We start from the raw sequence: 20,827 nt of genomic DNA, 5'->3' as shown, positions 1-20,827 counted from the left end.
AAGGCTGAGGGACTTGAGGCTGTTTTCGTTAGAGAGAAGAAGGTTGAGAGGTGACTTAATAGAGACAAAAAAGTTAATCAGAGGGTTAGATAGGGTGGACAGGGAGAGCCTTTTTCCAAGTATGGTGACAGCGAGCACGAGGGGGCATAGCTTTAAATTGATGGGTGGTAGATATAGGACAGATGTCAGAGGTAGTTTCTTTACTCAGAGGGTAGTAAGGGTATGGAATGCTTTGTCTGCAACAGTAGTAGATTTGCCAACTTTAAGTACATTTAAGTCGTCATTGGACAAGCATATGGGCGAACATGGAATAGTGTAGGTTAGATGGGCTTCAGATTGGTATGACAGGTCGGTGCAACATCGAGGGCCGAAGGGCCTGTACTGCGCTGTAATGTTCTATGTTGTGCAACGATCTGTTTCAGTATTCATATGGCTCAATTGCAGCCTCTAGTGGCAGCAACAAAGTATCACATTAGCATTGTATTTGTTTGATAACTGCAAAGGTTTTAGAATCTTAAGCTTCTACCAGTTTGCTCATAAAACAAGTTTGCCCAATTGTCTGCAAGTCTGGGGTTTTTTTTAAGAGAAGCTATAAATTTTAAGATGTTCAAATTGTCATTTAGCAACAGAATTATCCCTTTAGAAGATCAGTTGATTGCTTGCTCTCAGTGCACTATCTTCAACACTAGGACATGGATTTTAAATCCAACAGATCATTGGCAGTTTTGTGATGAACTGAACACTGTGATACTCAGCAAAAAATGTTCTGCAGTGATCTCTGGTTTTAGGAAAAAAGGTGAACATAATGTCACCAGTGAGCGTGGCCAAGATTACTTGCGGTTATGATGACCATGCAATTTAATAACCTGTGCTCAGTCATGACAATTGGCCGTTTAGACAAAGTATTGGCGGATTTCTGCAAATTGTAGGCCAGGAAGGAGTGAAGAGGAAAATGTGGTGAAAAATGATAGCAGAATATGACATTAAACTACTTTTGTGATCTTGCTGACCTTCAAGTGCACTTTTAGTGTCCATTGTTAGCACTAAACACTCCCAAATTAAGCATTGGTTGCACAAATCCGCTGCCATCAGTGTGTGATATTTTCTGTTGCAATGCCAAATATCCTGTGGGGTGTCTGAGTTTGATAGATAGCTTTGAACCCATTGTTTCCCTTGAGCACACCTAACTTGGTCTTATTATTGATGGAACAGGAGAATCGACGTTTCGGGCATAAGCCCTTCTTCAGGGCTTATGCCTGAAGAAGGGCTTATGCCCAAAACGTCGATTCTCCTGTTCCCTGGATGCTGCCTGACCTGCTGCGCTTCTCCAGCAACACATTTTCAGTTCTGATCTCCAGCATCTGCAGACCTCTCTTTCTCCTTATTATTGATGGATCAATTCACAGTGACATAGTGCCTAATCTCCAGTCTAGTTTGGCTAGTTTAAACATTTTATTGCCTTTCTTCCTTTTTTCCTGATTTATCCTCTAGAATGATTCCAAGGTAGTCTTAAATGACCATTCTTCATGTATAAACCTTGAAGTTAAGTATTGACTGATCACACAAAGTGCCTTCAAAAACTTCTCACTTTTCCTAAGAGTTATCATTTGATGTTTCCTTTCCCCAAGGTGGAAGCACTGAAGTCATGTTCTCCTCAATTGTTAATCTGATAGATATGCTAACTAATAGATCAATAATCAGACTGGACATTTCTGCTCTGTGTGGCTCAGTGCGCATGAACCTTTGCAAACATTTCCTGAGACATAAAAAAAACCACTAAATCTGAACAGTTTATATGACAAAGGAGCAAGATTAAACCAGTCAGCCCTTCAGGCCTGCTCTGCCATTCATTATACTCCTGGCTGATTATCCAGCTGAGTATACCATTCCCACTTTGTCCCCATACTGTTTGATCCCCTTCACCATAAGATCTATAATCTAACTCCTCCTCAACACATTCAGTGTTTTGGCCTCAAGCACTTTCTGTAACAGAGACTCCAATAGATTCTGAACGAAGAAATTTCTCCTCTGCGCTGTCTGAAATGGACTACCCTATATCCTTGGACTGTGCCCTGATTCTGGAATAGAAGATTCACCCAATTTCCTCCTCCTCCACCCCCCCCCCCCCCATCAAAAACACGCGCACACCCTGCAGGGTATTCCCAGTCAAACTGAATGTTTACTGTCATTACTCCAGTGAAAGTGAATGAGACATCCAGAGTCGCACATGTGCAGTATAATGTGGATACCTGGAAGTTGCTGGTAATAATTGGATGCTCTTCAAGAGGATTTGCTGTTCACTTGAATTAATGGAAAAAACCTATAAATAGATAACTTTACATTGCTGTGCTCTTTGGCTCTTTGAGAACCTTTGAAAACGATACATTTTTATGAATTGCAACTAATTGCATTTTAACAGCTTGCTAATGCCACAACACTAAAAAGCCATTCATGCTGCCCCTGAGAAATTACTTTTGGATTTGTGGAATATCACATTTCACCATTATGATGAATTGTGCATAATTCAAATTAAAGTTTTTGTTTTAATTAAATCATCATTTATTTCACTGTCTAAACTTAAAAATGAAGGGTAATTTGATTTATGACTTCTTGGTTTGCTGTTCATTAGAATATTTCAACCTGATTGGCTGCTGGCCCCTGCTTTCTGATCTTTCTGTTGCTTTATGTCTGGAGATTCCTTTGACTTGAGAGCAGTTTTAAACTGCTATCAGACAGAGTGAAGTCTATTCTATTGTGTATGATGGATCAAGCTGTGCTCGGGGTTAGCTGCCAGTGATGTTACTTTCATGCTGACCTCTAGTATCTTGTGTGAGACCAACATTTATGTTGATACTCAAAAGATACAAGATCAGTTTTTCATACAAGTGGCATGGAATGACCTAATAAGAAAATAGGTGGAAGTACACAAGATAGTTTCAATCATGTAAATTTACTACTATCTTATCCTCTCAAAACTTTACCACTATAGCTTAACATGCATTCTAAGATGACCATGTTTTCAACAAGTAAATGAAAATGTTGTGACATTGCTGATAATTTGCTCTTGTCCTCTGTCTGCGATGCTGCACAAAGCTATGCCATTCTTACAGCTCGTATCCCAAGCAATGTTTTGTTTTGTTTTTGATGTTTGGGGTAGGGTTTCCAACCTTCCCTTACATGCAGATTAGGTTGGATAGTTATTAGTGCATTAAGCGTCACGTTTTTGTTCTCTCTCTGGGATTGCATTTCCTGTGTTGGCACTATTCATCAAAACTGCAGAAATGATCATAACTGTCTTGCTTGGAACAGGTATGCAAATGTGGCAAAAAACAAGGAATCTAGTGTTCTTTTGATAATGATACCGAATACATTTGACTAGACATCCTAGTCATAAATAAGCAAGGTTACTGACATATATAAGAGTTATGACAACATTTGGAATTCTGTATTCACCATAACAAATGGTATGACCGTTGTATATTGCATTTAATAGCATTGAATCATCTGCATCTAAACAAATACCTCCCTCGCTGTCTGTCTGCACCAGAAACTTCAACATTTGCTCCCCTCCAACAAAATTATTTGATTGTGCATAAACAGCATAAATTTGCAAATGGAAAATCATGTTTGACAAACTTGGAAATTTTTTTTGCAGATGTTACTGACAAATTTATAAAAGAAAGTTGATGTAGTTTATTTGAATTTTCCGAAGGCTTTGTTAAAGTTCCCCAAGTGAGTTTTTTTAGCAGAATTAAAACACATAGGAAGGGAGTTAATGTATTGGTAATGTAATAAGGATTGGCTAACTGACAGTAAATGGAATAAATGGGTCATTCTCATGTGGCAGACTGTAACTAGTGACATACATAAAGGATCAGTACTTGTTCATGACATCAATAATTTGGACGCATTAACAAGTTTGTAGATGATCCATAGATAAGCAGGAGTATGTGTTGTGAGGAAGATGTAAAATTTTAAGGATGATCTGGCAAGGATGATATTAGTGATTGGGCAAGAACAGGGCAGGTGGAATAACGTGTAAAAATGTGAGTTTATCCACTGTAGTAGGAAGAACAGGTGTGCCATGTATTTCTTAAATGATGAGAGTTCGGAAAGTTTGAATGTGCAAAGGAGCTTGGGTATCCTTATCAATATGTCACTGAAGGCTAACATGTAAGTAGTTCAATCCATTAGAAAGGCTAGTGCAATGTTAGCCTTTATCACAAGTGGATTTGAGTACAGGAATTGCAAAGTCTTGCTTCAATTGTATAAGAAAGTGGTTCAACTGTACCTAATGTAGTGTGTACAGTTTTGGATGCCTTATAATAGGTGTGCAGCCAATATTCACCAGATTTGTTCCCAGGTAAGATTGCTGCATGAGGAGAAATTGGGCACACCAGACATGTATCCTCTTGAGATTCAAAGAACATTGAGATGATCTTATTGAAATCCGCAAAGTACTTAAAGGGATAGACTGGATTGATACAAATCAGATACTTTATATGATTGAGGAGTTTAGAACCAGGCAACGCAAGTTAAAAATAATGGTGATGCCATTTAAAGCTGAGATGATAATTTCTTTTTACTCAAGAATAATGAATCTTCGGGGATGCTCAGTAGTTGAGTATATTTAATGTCGAAGTTGTTGAATTTTTGATTATCAGTGTCGTGAAGTGTTATGGGGATATTTTGGTAAACCACATTAAAGTGTTTGGTCAGCCTGTTTGTATTAAATGATGGAGTAGGCTTGATGGGCTGAATGGCCTACTCCTGTTCCTATGCTCCTAACGGGTGGATATATGAGGAGAAACGTTTTTACTCTATAGTGTCTTATAACAGTTATTCCAAGAATGATGAACTTCAGTTCATTACTTCAGTTATGTGGATGGATCAGGAAGCTGGGACTGTTCTCCTTAGAAAAGACTGAGAGGACATTTGATAGAATGCTTGAAATCATGAGTCGGTCCTGGATGCAGGTTTGCTCGCTAAGCTTGAAGGTTTGTTTTCAGAGGTTTCGTCACCATACTAGGTAACATCTTCAGTGAACCTCCGGATGAAGTCCGCTTTCCATTAATATGTTTGGGTTGGTGACATCATTTCCTATGTGATGTTATTTCCTGTTCTTTTTCTCAGGGGGTGGTAAATGGGATCCAAGTTATTGTGTTTGACTTACTGGCATAAAATTCACTAAAGAGGAGGAAGACAACAGCAAACTGCCATTCCTAGATGTCACAGCAGAGCGAACACCCAATGGGGAACTTCAAACCAGCGTCTATAGGAAAAAAACACACACGGCCCAAATATTGAACTACAGAAGCAATCATCCCAATATCCACGATCAAAGCTACATTAGAACATTATTTCAATGAGCCACCACACACTGCAGCACAGAGGAACTATGTAGAGCAGAGGAAAATCACCCATACAGTGTATTCAAAAAGAATGAATGAACTCATTCTGCCGATTTCTCAGCAACAAACCCAAACAAGCAGACAAAATGCATCTATAAATACTAGCCACTCTCCCCTATATCAAAGACATCTTGCAAATGACTGCCAGACTACTCAGACCCCTTAGCATCATGGTAGCCCACCAACCCACGAAAACAGCAGTTAATGAATTTGAAAGACCCTACACAGACAACAAGCAAAACTAATGTCATTTACAAAATACCTTGCAAGAACTGTAACAAGCACTACATTGGACACAGGTAGAAAACTAGCCACCAGGGTACATGAACATCAACCAGCACAAAGACATGACCCACTCTCACTAGTATCCTTACGTACAAATGAGGGAGGATACCACTTCGACTGGGACAATACATCCATCTGAGGACAGGCCAAACAGAGACATGCACGAGAATTCCTCGAAGCATGGCATTCCAACCAGAACTCTCTCAACAAACACATTGACTTGGATCCCATTTACCGCCCCCTGCAAAAAAGAACCGCAAATGACATCACGATAGGAAATGACATTACCAACCCAAGGAAACCCAAACATATAAATAGAAAGCGGACTACACCATCAGTGCTTCATCCAGATGCTCACTGAAGATGTTACTTAGTATGGTGACGAAAGGTCTGAAAACGAACCTTCCAGCTCAGCGAGCAAACCTACATCCAGAATCTCAACCTGAGCTACAAATCTTCTCAAAACTCTCTATCACAAAAAGCAGCATCTACGTTAAAGAAGTAATTAGGAAGGCAAATTCAATGTGGCCTTAATCACAAATGACTTGAGTGTAAACAAAGTAGCTTTGACACAGCTATGCAGGGCATAGGTGAGATCACATCTAGAATACAATGTAGATTCTTGGCAGAATCCACAGTTTCAAAATTAGTGTCTTCCATTTAAAGTTGAGGTGAAGAATTTCTCCTGGAGAGTCATTAGCATTTGAAATTCTCTTCCATTGGCAGCAGTGGAAGCTGGGTCATTGTCTAACTCAGTTGAAACTTTATTGCTGGAACAGCACAGCAGGTCAGGCAGCATCCAGGGAACAGGAGATTCGACGTTTCGGGCACAGGCCCTTCTTCAGGAATTACCTGGGGTGTGCAGTGAGAGAGGGACTCACTGAGATCTTTGTAGAGAGAGGCAGAGAGCTTCTTCAAGGAAGGCATCCTTGTAAGAGGATTCGCAGTAGGTTGAAATCTTCGAGGAGAAAGTGAGGTCTGCAGATGCTGGAGATCAAAGTTGAAACTTTATTGCTGGAACAGCACAGCAGGTCAGGCAGCATCCAGGGAACAGGAGATTCGACGTTTCGGGCACAGGCCCTTCTTCTTGTGAATAACTTGTGAATAGCAGTAACACTTGATATTCGAAGCAATTTTATCTTTACAACTTAAAGATGTCAGGATCTCATTTCCATTTGATATAATGTGTTCTTGGAGGACTTGACTAGAGTTTAGCTCATTGTCATGGTTCGGTGCTTGGAACATCATGGCAGTTTTGGGCCTGTGCCCGAAACGTCGAATCTCCTGTTCCCTGGATGCTGCCTGACCTGCTGTGCTGTTCCAGCAATAAAGTTTCAACTTTGATCTCCAGCATCTGCAGACCTCACTTTCTCCTCATTGTCTAACTCACTCTTGAATGTATTCAGATTTGTGATCTACAAAGGAGTTTAGGGTTATTTGGGGCAAGCATGAAAGTACAGTTGAGGTCATAGACATATTAGCTAGGAGCTCATTGAGTGGAAAAATTCCTACTACTTATGCTATTATGTTATACAAGTCAAAAATCAGGACATCAATATAAAGTGAATGGCATTTAAAAAAAGGTAACATCAGGGTACAAGCATTCTGGTTTTAATCTGAGAAAAACCACTTAAGAAAATGGAGGTAGATTCAATTGCGCCTTTCAAAAAGGAATTGGTTAAGGAGGTGAGCAGAGAAATTTGGAGAGCTACAAGAAAGGGCAAGGAAGTGGGATTAGCCAAGTTGCTCTAGTGGAGAGCTAACATGAACATGTTAGGTTATGTAGCCATTCAATGATTCTATATTGAGCTGCATTCATTTCCAAACTGTTGCTTGAAGAACATTGTTAAAAAATAAAATTCCTGAAGCTTTGGAATAGTATTTTAGCTCACCTGAGCTTATTTGGTCTTTGTATATCATTGAAATTGTTCCTTGCAATATGAAATGTGTTGAGTACAATATTTGGACAATTTTTTTGAAGAAGCTTATTTGTTTTTACAGCACTGATGAAACTGCCTCAGAAAACATCTTGAAAGCAGAATTGACTATGGCTTCTCTCTGTGGCAAACTGAGTCTTGTTACACCAAGAGATGCATTCATCACTGCTATTTGCAAGGCGTCTCTGCCCCCACATTATGCACTAACTGTTCTGAATAGTTCTTCTGGTGGTTTGCATAAAAGTGAGTAGCTTTTATACATTGTAGATGTTAGATTTTTATGTAATTGATTTTAGTTTGTGTTTTTGAAAAGTGGTTATGGACAAATTGCATTGTTAAAATTTTATCTCTGGTTTTGTTGGAAATGCAACTCTGGCTGGAATGAAGGCTTTTCTCACTTGGGTTCTGGATAGGAGAGTTTTTCCACTGAACACGCTAGTTTTCCTCTTGAGAAATTGCAGTAAATTAAATAGTACTTCTTACACTGATTTGCTGCTGCTTTGTGGAGATATTGATTTGCGTGCTACTTTGACATTGGAATTGGTTAGTAAATGTGCTGTTTGCTTTGGTGCTAACCATATGGTCAAGAATGGACTGTGCACAGTGCTGAAACAGCTGATGTCTGCCGGACTATAGTGGGGCAGGTACATTTGACTTCAGTATTCCGAAGCAGAAAGTGATCAAACTGGAATAGTTTCTGCTCCTGGTAGTATTGCTGGGAATTACGCAAGTATCAATATCGGGCTAATGGAAGAGGAGAAGGTCCTTTTCTGTTGTGTATGTCACAGTCAGTACATTACACATTTAAGAGACATACTCACAGTATCACCACAGTATGTAGCATGTGACCTATGGATATAAATATCTCGGGTGCCTTTTAACTCTGATTGTTTGAAGCATTGCAAGCTACAGGTAAGCATGCTGCTTTGTGTAACTTAATGGCTTGATATTAACATAAACTCTGATGTACCTGTGGAAGTAATATTTATATATAATAGCTGGCTGTAATGAACATCTGTTGGATTATTCATATTACTAATTATGTCCTAGTTTCTTATGTTGCAAAGGGTAAAATAAGCATTGTCACATCAGCTAAAATAAAATCCCATCATATTCTGCTATTCATTAGATTGTAATTGATCTTTACCTCAAGTTCATCTGTTTAATAATCTGATACAACAAAGTCAATCATCTTCAGTCTTTGTTATTTTAGTCAAGCCAACATCCACAGCCTTTTGGGAGACGGTGTCCCAGATCTCCACTACCCTCTTGATTTCACTGCTGATTTACTACAACCATTGAGGGTGATGGGCTGGGGATGCCTGGAGTTAGCATTTAAGGATGGGAGGGGATTCTGGTTATATCTCACCCCACCTCCTGGAGTTCTTTCCGCTGCCAGCTACAAGACCTTCTGAAATGCTCACAAGGTGAATTGGGCAGGGATATAGATGGACTCAAGACGTTTTTGTAATGCTTCTTCCTGTTTAATAATTTTCCGAAATGTACATTTTGAAGGATCATGATTATATTTGATCATTTGGTTAAACTTGTGAATAGCAGTAACAGCTTGTGGAATCATGACACAGACATCCGTACCTTTGTGTGAGTGGGGAACCGGTTGGTGAAGCAAAATATAAAGATAACATTTGTTGATGTATCAAGATAATCCTTAGTAATACACTTAGTAAATCAGATCATCTGACTTTTATATTGTTGTGAAATGTTCCTGTTAACACTTGATATTCGAAGCAATTTTATCTTTACAACTTAAAGATGTCAGGATCTCATTTCCATTTGATATAATGTGTTCTTGGAGGGCTTGACTAGATAGCTACTAGGAAGTCAGTTCCCTTGGCTGGAATATCTAGAACTCCAAGGCACAATATCAGAAAAGGGGTCAATCACTAAGGACTCAGATGACAGATTTCTTCACTCATATGGTTAATCTTTGGAATTTTCTGCACCAAAGAGCAATAGACGCTTAATTAATGAGTAAATTAAGAGAGAAGTATAAGATTTTTCAGACACTAATGGCTTTGATTGGTGTGGAGTAATTGGAATTGGTACAGAAGGTCAGCCAACATCTTAAGGAATGATGGAACAGGCTCAAGGGCCCTTATCACCTACTTCTCTTGTTCTTGATATGTTTTCCTTTCTAGCGTATTCCATTCAGGGTCAAAGTGTGCAGATGATCAGCCCATCAAGTGATTCGCATCAGCAGGTGGTTGCAGTGGGTCAGCCTCTCACATCTCAACACCAGGGGACTGTTATGGTAAGATGTCTTGTCCTGCATTTTTAAAATAATTCTTTGGCATAGTACATTTCAGTCATTCATTTAACATAAATAAAACTTTTCTTTCCCTCCTGAAGTTGACTGCAAAGAATATTCAGTGCATGCGGACATTGTTGAGTTTAGCTCATTGTCATGGTTCGGTGCTTGGAACATCATGGCAGCTCGTTCTGGCCACTCTACAGGTATGATCAATCTCCTGCTCATTTCATCATCGTTTACAAAAACTAGAATTTAGATTTCATTTTACGTTGGCATTGTTATACGTTTATTTGTTTCAGTTACAGAAATCTAATTTTCAGCATGGCACATGTAAATGTGTGAATTGCCTCTGGATGTGAGGCCCCTATTCAAAAACAAAATGGTTTTCTTTGGATGAGACATGAAATCAGTGCTTCCAGTGATTTGGTTAGAGGATGTCAAAGGCTCATTGGCAGAACAAGAAGTTACCTTGTATCCCAGTTAACAATCCTGCCTCAGTCAACACCACCATAAAGAGATTAACTGGCTCTTTCTTGTAGAATCTTGCTGAGGCTGGCATATTTGCTCTCACGAGTACAGTTGCTGTGCTCCAATTTATACAAAAAATAAGCAATCCCTTCTACCGAGTGGGAAGCCACTCCAGAAAGAAGATTTGTACAGTATTAATATTATGAAGTTTGTTGACTCTTATTCCCATTTGGTGTGATTCACTGTTGGGAGTACTGATTTAATCTAGAGCCTTTTAAAAGCTTATGAGAAAAAAATCTTAAAACAGATTATATAGTCATTACCCACTTTGCCATTTTAAGATTTAGTTGTGTGCGCTTTGACTGTCGTATTGCAGGCATTGCAACAATGACTAAAATTCATTGTCCCAAAGCAGTTTGCAGCCATTCTGAAGTTGTGAAAGGTCCTACCTTAATGCAGGCCCTTCCCTCGTGCAAGTAAAGTATTTCTGGATTCAGCAATAGTTTTCTATACTTAAATTTATCGAATCTCCAAGATATTGTCACCTGTAAAATTGTAGAGCTTTATTCAGTGCAGTTTGTTACAGATAACAGATAACCAAATGCTTCACTTTTGAACCATTCATACCTGCAGGTCTGTGCAATGTGGTGTCGTTTTGTTTTTAGAATTATAGAATCCTTACAGAGTGGAAGCAGGCTATTCAGCCCATCGAGTCCATACCAATTCTCTGAAGAGCATTCCACCCAAACTCACCCCCTCTTACCCTATCCCTGCAAGTCTGCATTTCCCATGGCCAATCCACCTAACCTGCACATCTTGGGGATTTGGGAGGTAACTGGAGAACCTGGAGGAATCCCACACAAACACGAGGAGAATGTCCACACAAACAGTCACCCAAGGATGGAATAAAACCTGGATCCCTAATACTGTGAGGCAGCAGTGCTAACCACTGAGCCTTTTATCCAGTTACAAAACACAACATTTTAAATTAATTTAATAGAACACACACAAAATGTCATTCTGGTTTGCAAGTTATTTGGCTGCATGGAACTCGAGACTTTCTGAAGAAAAGACAGTGTTGAAACTTGTCATCTGAACTCATCAGGAAATTCAAAAGGAGTACCAAAGAAAAGGGAAAACAGCAATGCTGTGTGAGCATTGATTGCTGATTGGTTGGCAAGAGGTTTTTGCATGCAGAATGCACTTGTTAATTATGATTGCCAGTTATCTGCCAAGCTTTGTTGAATTATAAACTGTGGCTTTAATTTACTCTAACTGGTCAATGCATTGCCCAAGGAATGACCCAGGGGATGATTGTCATCTATTTTGTTGAGTTGAAGTAGGCATAGTTCATTATGTATTCTTTGTCTGAAAAGAACAGGGCCCTGTGTGTTAATGTATGTAGCTGTGATCCCAATCAATCCAAATTGATTGTCAGAATTATTGTGCAAATAGTCCGCCAGTCATGGAATCATGTCTAATGCTAGGGGCACTGTTAGTTTTGCAAATGCAAGTTTGTTGCGTAAATCAATATCTTCCTTGCTCCATGCAGCAAAAGGGTTATGCTTTTTGTCATGATATACCAGTTTTTGGGACAATATAACTGACATATCTAACATCACACCAATAATGAATTTCATACATCATATTACTCAGTTGTGTAGCTGGTACTTATGAATTACTCTGATGAGTTAGATGTAAAAGTTTCATAAAATATGTCGCCTTTTCAACAATAATTTCCAGATTTGCAGTTTGAAAAATTATGCAAGCAATTGTGCAGTTTTATAGCTTGACTATAACTGCTTTCACTGTGATCACTGTTGGCTGGTTTACATTTTTATTTTGGCTTTTGTAGAATACTAAGGAATAACTAAAATTGAGAGTTTTCATGGAACTGAATTAGACTTTTTTTTTATTAGCATCTTGTGTGGATTCTGGGCTTGAAGCCTGCAAGTGGAGGGGCTCTGAAACCAGGAAGAGCTGTTGAAGGGCCAAGCACAGTAAGTAACTATGTTCCGTTTAATTTGACCTTGCCCCCTCTCATTGCAGAAGAGTCAAAATGACCCTCTTATTCGTAGACAGGTGTAATTAAAGACTGGTCTTTGATTTTTCTTTTTGAAAATTTCAATTTATAAGTTAATAATATTAAAAAGGGTTTCTTTGTTTATATTACAAATTGATTTGAATTTAATAGTACAGAGGGATTTTTAAACCCTCTGAATTGTAGCAATAACACTTGATCTACACACAGCTGTCAGCCCTTTACTTCATTTTATGGACTTGTTCGCCCTTGAGGTCATGTTGCATATCCATGTATAAATAATGAATTTGTGGTTTAGGTTCTGACCACTGCTGTCATGAGTGATTTGCCAGTGATTTCAAATATCCTTTCAAGATTATTTGAGAGTTCCCAGTGAGTATGATCTCTTAATAAATAAAATTCATAAATTTAGTGTGGAATATTGTAAACTGTTGGTTAACTTGTGTTTTAAATCTAATTTGAAGGTATCTTGATGATGTCTCACTCCATCATATGATAAATGCTCTGTGCTCCTTATCGACTGAAGCCATGGATATGGCATTTTGGAACAACAAGGTACAAATAGAGGACTGGTTGAATGTATAGCTATCACAGTAGCTACTGTATGAATAGTCAATATTTCCACCACTGAGATTTCTATCTTGTTTTAGTTTGCAGTGCTCTTTTCTACATCTCTTACAAGGAGAGATCATTTGGGGCGGTATAGTGGCTAGCACTACTGCCTCTCAGCACCAGGGACCTGGTTTTGATTCCTATCTTGGGCAACTATGCAGAGTTTGCACATCCACTGGGTGCTCCTGTTTCCTCCTAAAATCCGAAGACGTGCAGGTTAGGTGGATTGGCTGTGCTAAATTGCCCCTAGTATCCAGGGATGTGCAGGCGAGGTGGATTAACCATGGGAAATGCAGAGTTGCACGGATAGAGTAATGGGGGGATGATTTGGGTAGGATGAGCTTTGGAGGGTCAGTGTTTATTCAATGGGCCAACTTACACGCTGTGGGGAGTCTGTGATTTGCAGAAAATCTGGAATTGAGACCTCAAAAATGAAGTTAAATAATAGAAATGAAACATTTACAGAAATGAAACACTTCATAATATTTGTGGGTTCTGGACTTCATTTCAAACTTGTTCTGAGGTGCTGTTTTCTCAATCACATTCTGTGCTTTCCTCCAAATCTCCACCATCTTTTATCTAGATAAATGTTTCCTGACATCACCCCTAAACACTTTTAACTTTAAGATTATACCATAGAGGGGAGTTCAGAACTCCCCACTGGTTCATGTTTAATGGCTTCTCAAACCAATGTGAAAGCAATCTAGAGCAGAGGTCATATTGCTATGGCAAATCACAAGCATATTGTGTCGTACACAAGCGTTTCTCCAAATATCCCCTTGGTTACAAAAAACTGCACACTCTATCATTCAGTTACAATTTACCCATAATATATGGTCAACCAAGAAAATTACCATTTCTGAACATAAACTGTGCTTGTAATTGTCACTTCCAGTTTAGCCTATCCCTGTATGTGCATTTCTTCCATAATCTTTAAAACATTCAGGTCTTTTAATGGCATCCATGCATATTGGTATTCACAGTTTGACTGATATCTGCTCATTCATGAGCTCATGTTCGTTTCAGGTGAGTGTCATTCTTGTGATAAATGCTTTATCAAAACAAAATAGTTGTCTTTCAGACTCTATCTCTGCTAGATTGGTGACTTTCACAGAATGAACTCCACAGAATTGTTTAACTTGAGAGAAAGTTGCTGCTTGTTCTTTTCCCCAATACCACTGCAACTCCTGAGTTTGTGCAGTTGTCTACACTCTGATGACAAATCAGGCAGGAAATTTTCTAAGTTACTCAGATTCCTTGCACTCCTTTCACTTTTATTGTTCACTGCATCTCTGCGACAGCTCTCATTTGTCAGGATCCTGAAATAATTTTTAAATTATTTGTACATAATCTATGTACTTAACTACAGTTATTTTCAATTGCATCCTTCCGTTGTTCAGATTCAGGTTCATCTGGCGAACTCTCTCGCAGTTGAAATAGATTCTGATCATGGTCTGTGATGTTTTCTTCCATTGTATTACCACATTTATAGACAAGTAAATCATTGTCAATAGTTTCCCATCTGGAGGACCACTGTCCATGTCATGACATTTGTGTTGATGCTCTTCCAGAATAGTGGAAATATCAAATCACATGCATAGCCATTTGTATCTCCCAACTGGCATCTAAATTGTATTTTAAAAACTGCTGCTTTCATCAGCTTCACTTGTTAGTAACAGTCATTCAATTCAAGGGTCATAAAGACCTTTAACATGGCAAGTTGTGGGAGAATTTCTTCCATGTTTGATATAGGGTGGTGAGCTCTCTTCAAAGCTTAGTGAGATCCTTGGATTTATGCATATTTCCAGCTTTCCTGTTTTCACTGTTATAATGCTGCTAATCCTGTAGAAGTTGTCATTTTTGAGAACTAACTTCCTATCCAGCCTGTTCTTCATCTACTGCCCAGATCAATGGGTCTTCATTTTTCTCATTGCTTTGCCTTTCAGCTCATTTGTCTTTTTGGGTTGAGTATTGTTCAAGTGTACAACCTCAAACTTACTTCAGAGGTTTTCATTTTAAAGTTATCATTTTGAGCCATTTTGCACAGATTCGTGAAACTCATGATGTTACACAAAGTACTGGTGGTCTACCTGACACTTCGCGTTCACTTGATGCATTCCTTCTCCAATCTTCATTCCAACACTCACTAACCATTTATCATTTTAGATCTGATGATGTCACCTGTTCAGTGGAGAGTGATTTATTGGAGCCATTGCCTGATATCTCTTAAGCAATCTTTGTAGACTTGCTTTTATTCTTTCCAATTAAATATTTGTGTGCTAAGTGACTCAGCACAGCTTTTTCGTTGCCAGATCATATTTCTTTTTGTTTTGTGTAATGTCCTCCACAATACATAAATCAAGACCAGAGTATATAATTTTTTTCCCTATCCTTCTCTATGTATTTCTGTTGTCCTATGATGTTGGTCTGCTTTGGCCTGGACTATCTCTCAGCACAATACAGTGTGTAGCCTGTTCTCACATGAATAGTCTTTACCCGATATTTAACAACTTCAGCACTTCTGCACTTGTCAGTATCTTCCTTGAGAGTAAGTTTCTCCTGTTTCAGAAAACATCCTCTCCAGCAAGGGTTTTTTGTGCCTAATACAGTCCTGTGTTTCATGAGATCATCTTTCATTGGTCCAAATGCTAAGACTTCAGCGAGATAGGTTAGTGTCATCACATGTTAATCATTATTTTCTGTCTCCCTGTGAATTTTCTTGAATACTATCCATTCAAAATGTTTTACAAGGCCTTAAAAATTTCTTCAGTTTGACATTTAAACTCCTCAGTGAGGCCTAGGGCACACTATGGTTTGTGTCTTTGCCCACCCACAGGTAATGAAGTTGATACTTTTTTTTTCAATTTTTTTTTGTTTAATTCTGTAGGTGCTTCATAATTTTGACACTGAGATAGGAAGAAATTCCCATTCTGTTTAATATCACTTTTCGTTTCCACAGCATCAGGGACTCAAATTCACAACCTGACTCGCCTGTAAATCAAAGTTGCCGATTGAAGTTCCAATTCTTCCTTTTCTTTCTTACTGGCATTGACTCTCTTAGAGGTCTGATAATCCACACAATTTCAGCTACACACTCTTGGCAGCATATTTCATGTACAGTGTGTTTTTAATGGTTTTTCAAATTAAAGTGTGAAATCGTGACAATGGCAAGTTGCAGGTGTTCAAAGCCCTTACAAATATATTTCTTCAAACGCCCACCAGAGAAAATGTTTTTTGTATGTCTATCTTATCTCCCTTCTTAATCATTTAGATTAGAATGCCGTAAGTCTTTTTTATTCAAAGAAATGCAAGCCTAGTCTGGCGAACTGTCTACATAATTTAACTATTTCAACCCTGGTATAATTCTTGTGAATCTGTATTATTTCTGATGCTAATAATTTGTTTATTCTTTAATTAGGAGCCTTCTCTATTTGCTGTTGCTAAATTGCTCGAAACAGGATTAGTGAATATGCACCGAATTGAGATTCTCTGGAGGCCTTTAACAGGACACCTTCTGGAGGTAAAGCATTTAATTTTTGGTGTTTTCATTGTTAACTGTGTGTGTAACTGAGTTACTGAGAGAGTGAAGCATTTTAATTCAGCAAATACATGCTTCCCACCTATGTTTTTAATATTCATTTAATATATAGCAGCAAGTTGCTTAGAACTCCTGATTATTTCAGAAATAGGGAAAGAATTACATTAAAATTACATAAATGTCAAATACTGGGGGCATTGTTTATTTTTTAAAAAACACAGCTGCAATTTGCCAAATATTTCTCAGAAATAAACCATGTTGCTTAGAAAGTAGTCTGAAGAAAGAATACCTTACGAATGTATATCAAAATCGGTGGGGTTTAAGTAGATTCAGATACCATAATTTCCTACTGGACTAACCAAATGAATATCCCTCAAAATTTGAAAAGTCATATTTTAGTTTTGTGGGGATATGATTCCAAGGTTACTTATCCTGGAAATGATCATGTCAACTTAACCAGACTATTCTAGCACAGTGATTGCTCTTATAAGGCACCTGTTCAACTTTAGTTTGGTTATTGAGAAAGATTATTAAGCTGCATATGTAACTTCTGCATCTGAGGTAGAAGTGCTTGTTGTTATCTATGGTAGTTGAGGGGAAAGTATTCATTTTTGGATCCCCTCTATGTGTCTTACAATTTAAAGTTTAGTAAAGCTGAACACAGCATTATTAATTAGTGAAATACAATGTTTGGGTTCATGACAGTTTGTTAAAATCTTGGGACACAATAGAGCAGAAATCTTTTCTATCATTTTGTTTTTCATAATTATTCTGAAATAGTGGCTCTTTTGTGCCTCTGAAGTTTGAGAAAGTGGTGATGAGCTGAAAAATGTGTCACTGGAAAAGCGCAGAGGTCAGGCAGCATCCAAGGAGCAGGAGAATCGACGTTTCGGGCATAAGCCCTTCTTCAGGAAGTGGTGATGAGTCTATAATAGTGATTCTGGCAATTCAAATTGAAGTATTTATCTAGGAGTAATCCACATAATTTTCGTTGCGCCATTGCCAAGTGAAGTGCTTCGAATTTTACCATGTTCTCTGTAAACTGTCTCTTTCATGCTGTCCCTTTCTGTTTTCCTCCTATCGCTTCCTCTCGTCTTTTGCAGAAGGTAAGTACTTCCCTGTTATCTAAGCGTCCTCGACACAGCTTTTCACCCCCAAAGTGTTATACTTGCATTATTATCATTAATATGTTTTCCCCTTTGTCCTATTTGCAAACTTTCATAACTTAAAATTTTAAACGTACACCTCATTCAAGCAGTACACCTGTGTAATGTATTTTCAGTGGAGGATATGAAATTGGAAAGGTATTGTGGTTAATGAACTTTTACATTTGGAAAGGATCAGCGGAGCTCTTTGGACACAGAGTTGGGATGTTGAGATCTTGTATTATGAGGGAAGACTTCATTGTGGTAGTTGTTTATAAACTTCAATATCTTTCCCAGGCCACCATGAAACCACAGAGATGGACCAATCCCAAGGATTGCGGAATAGTAAAATATCTAATGATATTTTTGTTAAAATAAGCCTGTGGGTAAGATGGAATTTGCAATAATACAGTGCCTTTGACCTCCACAAAACATTCCAAGTAATGAACATCGAATGAAGAGTTGAACTACAGTCACTGTTATGTAGGAAGCTGTCACTGCCAATGTGCAAAGTGAAGTTTACAAGTAACAGATTAGTGCATTACTGGAGGATATATCTGGGCTGTTGGGTGAAGAATCAGTGTTGATCAAGACACCTGGAGAACTCTGTTCACTTTTTGAAGTAGTATTGTGGAACCTTTCATGTCTTCCTGAAGAGGCAAGCAGAGTTTAGCCTCTCTTAAACACTAACTTTAAAGTTGCTAGATTCCCTGCACCCCTGGAATGGATTTTATTCTATTCATCACTGGAATATCGTCAAGGCTGGCTTTTGTCTACCCATAAATGTCCACTGGGCAGTTAGGAGTCAACTACATCTGTGGGTCTATAGTCACATGTAGGCAAAACCACATAAGCATGGTAGAGTTCCTTCACTAAGTGGTATTAGTGAAACAGATGGGTTATTGAAACAATGGATACCGGTTACTTCATTTGACCAGCTTTTTATGCTAGAATTTTGTTTTGTTTACTTCATATTTCACCATTTGCCATGGTAGGATTCAAAGCAGTGTCCTACCACTACACCAGTGCCTCCCCAATCTTCTGAAATAGAAGTAGGAATGGTAAGATTGAGCTAAATTGACAGTAAATGAAAGAATTCAAAGTTGAGGAATATTTTGATCATCCATGAAAATTTAATTGCTAAGTGTAGAAGATCTAAAATTTGCACAGGTAAGTGAAACAAAATTTCAAAGTTGCCACTCTGCATGATTCTTTTGAAATTTGACCCCGGGGTGACACAGTGGCTCAGTGGTTAGCACTGCTGCCTCACAGAGACCCAGGTTCAGTTCCCCACCTCGGGCAACTGTCTGTGTGGAGTTTGCACATTCTCCCTGTGTCTGCGTGGGTTTCCTTCCAGATGCTGCGGTTTCCTCCCACAGTCCAATGATGTGCAGGTTAGGTGAATTGGCCATGCTAAATTGCCCATAGTTTTAGGTAGATTAGTCAGGAATAAATATGGGGGGGGAGGGGGGGGGTCTCTCTCTTCAGAGGGTCGGTGTGGACTTGTTGGGCCGAAGGGCCTGTTTCCACACTGTAGGTAATCTAATCTAATTTAGTTCTGTTTGAATGGAAGAAAAAGTTCCCAATTGTTCTGCCACTCTTTACTCCGATCCACATATTAGCATTTCTATAGTAGAGTTATTGAGTCAGACAGCACAGAAGTATTGACCTTTTGGTCCAACCTATCCATGCCAACAAGCTTTCCAAAAATGAACTAGTCCCATTTGCCAGCATTTGGCCCATATCCCTCTAAACCTTTCCTAAACATGTACTTGTCCAAGTGTCTTTTAAATGCTGCAATTGTACTTGCCCCTACCACTTCCTCTGGCAGTTTGCTCCACATAGGAACCATTCTATGTATGAAGAAGTTCCCCCTCAGGTCCCTTTTAAATCTTTCCCCTCCTACTTTAAACCTATCCACTCTAGTTTTGGACACTCCTACCATGGGGAAAAGACCTTCACTATTTAGCTACAAGAATCTCATAATTTTATAAACCTCTGTAAGGTTACTCCTCAACCTCCTGAACTCCAGCATAAAAAGTCCCAGCTTGTCCAACCTATCCTTATAACTGGAATGCTCCAGCCCTGGCAACGTCCTTGTAAATCTTCTCTGAACCATTTCTACATGACATTTCAGAGAAGGGATCCACAATGAACTTGCCCTGCCTATCCAGAGGTGCTGAGAGCAGCCCATGCTACCACACCAACTCTACAAAGTGTGTGGATCTTATGTAGCTGAGCTGATGGTTGAATAAACTTACTGCAATCAGGGAAGCTCAAAGCTGACCCTTAAGTGACTCAAATATCAATCAAGATCAATACTGCATTGTAAGTACTATGACTGTTTTTAATTTGAAATTGAATAATTGGAATTATTTCAAATTTTCTTAAAGATATTATATTCTGTGTTGTTTACATTGATTTTTGTGCTTAACAAAATTAATCAACAGAATGTTTTGACTGTATATGTTTCCAGTCTGAATGCAGGTGTAAAATTTGGGGGCATTTCACTTAATAAAACAAGTAAACTTTATAATGTGTCTGATCATTCAGAAGATAATTTAACAGGGCAGATCTTATGAATGATTTATGTGCCAGTCCTGATCAAAGCTGGAATGAACCCTGCAGAAGCACTTCTGAAATATTATTCCTGTACCACAATGCTTCTTTAAGGAAAAGAATGTGAATCTTAATAAATTGAGTAAATGCAATTACTCTTGTGTTCTATAAGTTTTTTGATTTGTTTGAAGAATTATACTAGCAATCTACAGAATTATTACCTGCTATTAGAATAAATATGTGTTAAATGGGCTTATAAATGTCACAAGCATGAGGGAAGTAAATTATTATCGTTTAAGTTCGGTATCAATTTGAATTTTTCAGTAAAATGTGATTTGTGGAACAGTGCTTCTTCAGGATCTGCTTTGTAATAGGTACTCTCGTTCTGCAGCATTGTGTGGAGAGTTACTTGGCCTTGTGAGGTATGTGATCTGCAAGTGTCATCTTGAGTAGGATCAGCAAAGAAGCTATTTTGATAGAACATAGAACAATACAGCACAGAACAGGCCCTTCGACCCACGATGTTGTGCCAAACATTTGTCCTAGCTTAAGCACCTAT

The 20,827-nt window shown here is 38.5% G+C and overlaps 1 protein-coding gene across 3 annotated transcripts in view; it reads left to right on the top strand.

The window, feature by feature from the left end:
• Positions 1-20,827, top strand: part of mon2 (MON2 homolog, regulator of endosome-to-Golgi trafficking) — a 127,518-nt gene that overhangs the window by 67,603 nt on the left and 39,088 nt on the right. For 2 of the 3 annotated variants that reach the window (XM_043709976.1, XM_043709974.1), the window contains exons 14-21: positions 7,698-7,876; positions 9,793-9,905; positions 10,004-10,108; positions 12,293-12,373; positions 12,713-12,786; positions 12,879-12,969; positions 16,445-16,546; positions 17,668-17,670. In XM_043709976.1, coding sequence (XP_043565911.1) covers positions 7,698-7,876; positions 9,793-9,905; positions 10,004-10,108; positions 12,293-12,373; positions 12,713-12,786; positions 12,879-12,969; positions 16,445-16,546; positions 17,668-17,670 — 748 coding nt within the window. The remainder of the gene's footprint in view (positions 1-7,697; positions 7,877-9,792; positions 9,906-10,003; positions 10,109-12,292; positions 12,374-12,712; positions 12,787-12,878; positions 12,970-16,444; positions 16,547-17,667; positions 17,671-20,827) is intronic. The other variant, XM_043709975.1, reaches the window with a different exon arrangement.

Source organism: Chiloscyllium plagiosum, chromosome 19, assembly GCF_004010195.1.
Source record: "Chiloscyllium plagiosum isolate BGI_BamShark_2017 chromosome 19, ASM401019v2, whole genome shotgun sequence".
In the NCBI taxonomy this organism is placed as follows: Eukaryota; Metazoa; Chordata; class Chondrichthyes; order Orectolobiformes; family Hemiscylliidae; genus Chiloscyllium; species Chiloscyllium plagiosum.
Note: the sequence above shows the minus strand (reverse complement) of the source record. Positions and strands in the feature narration are given on the sequence as shown.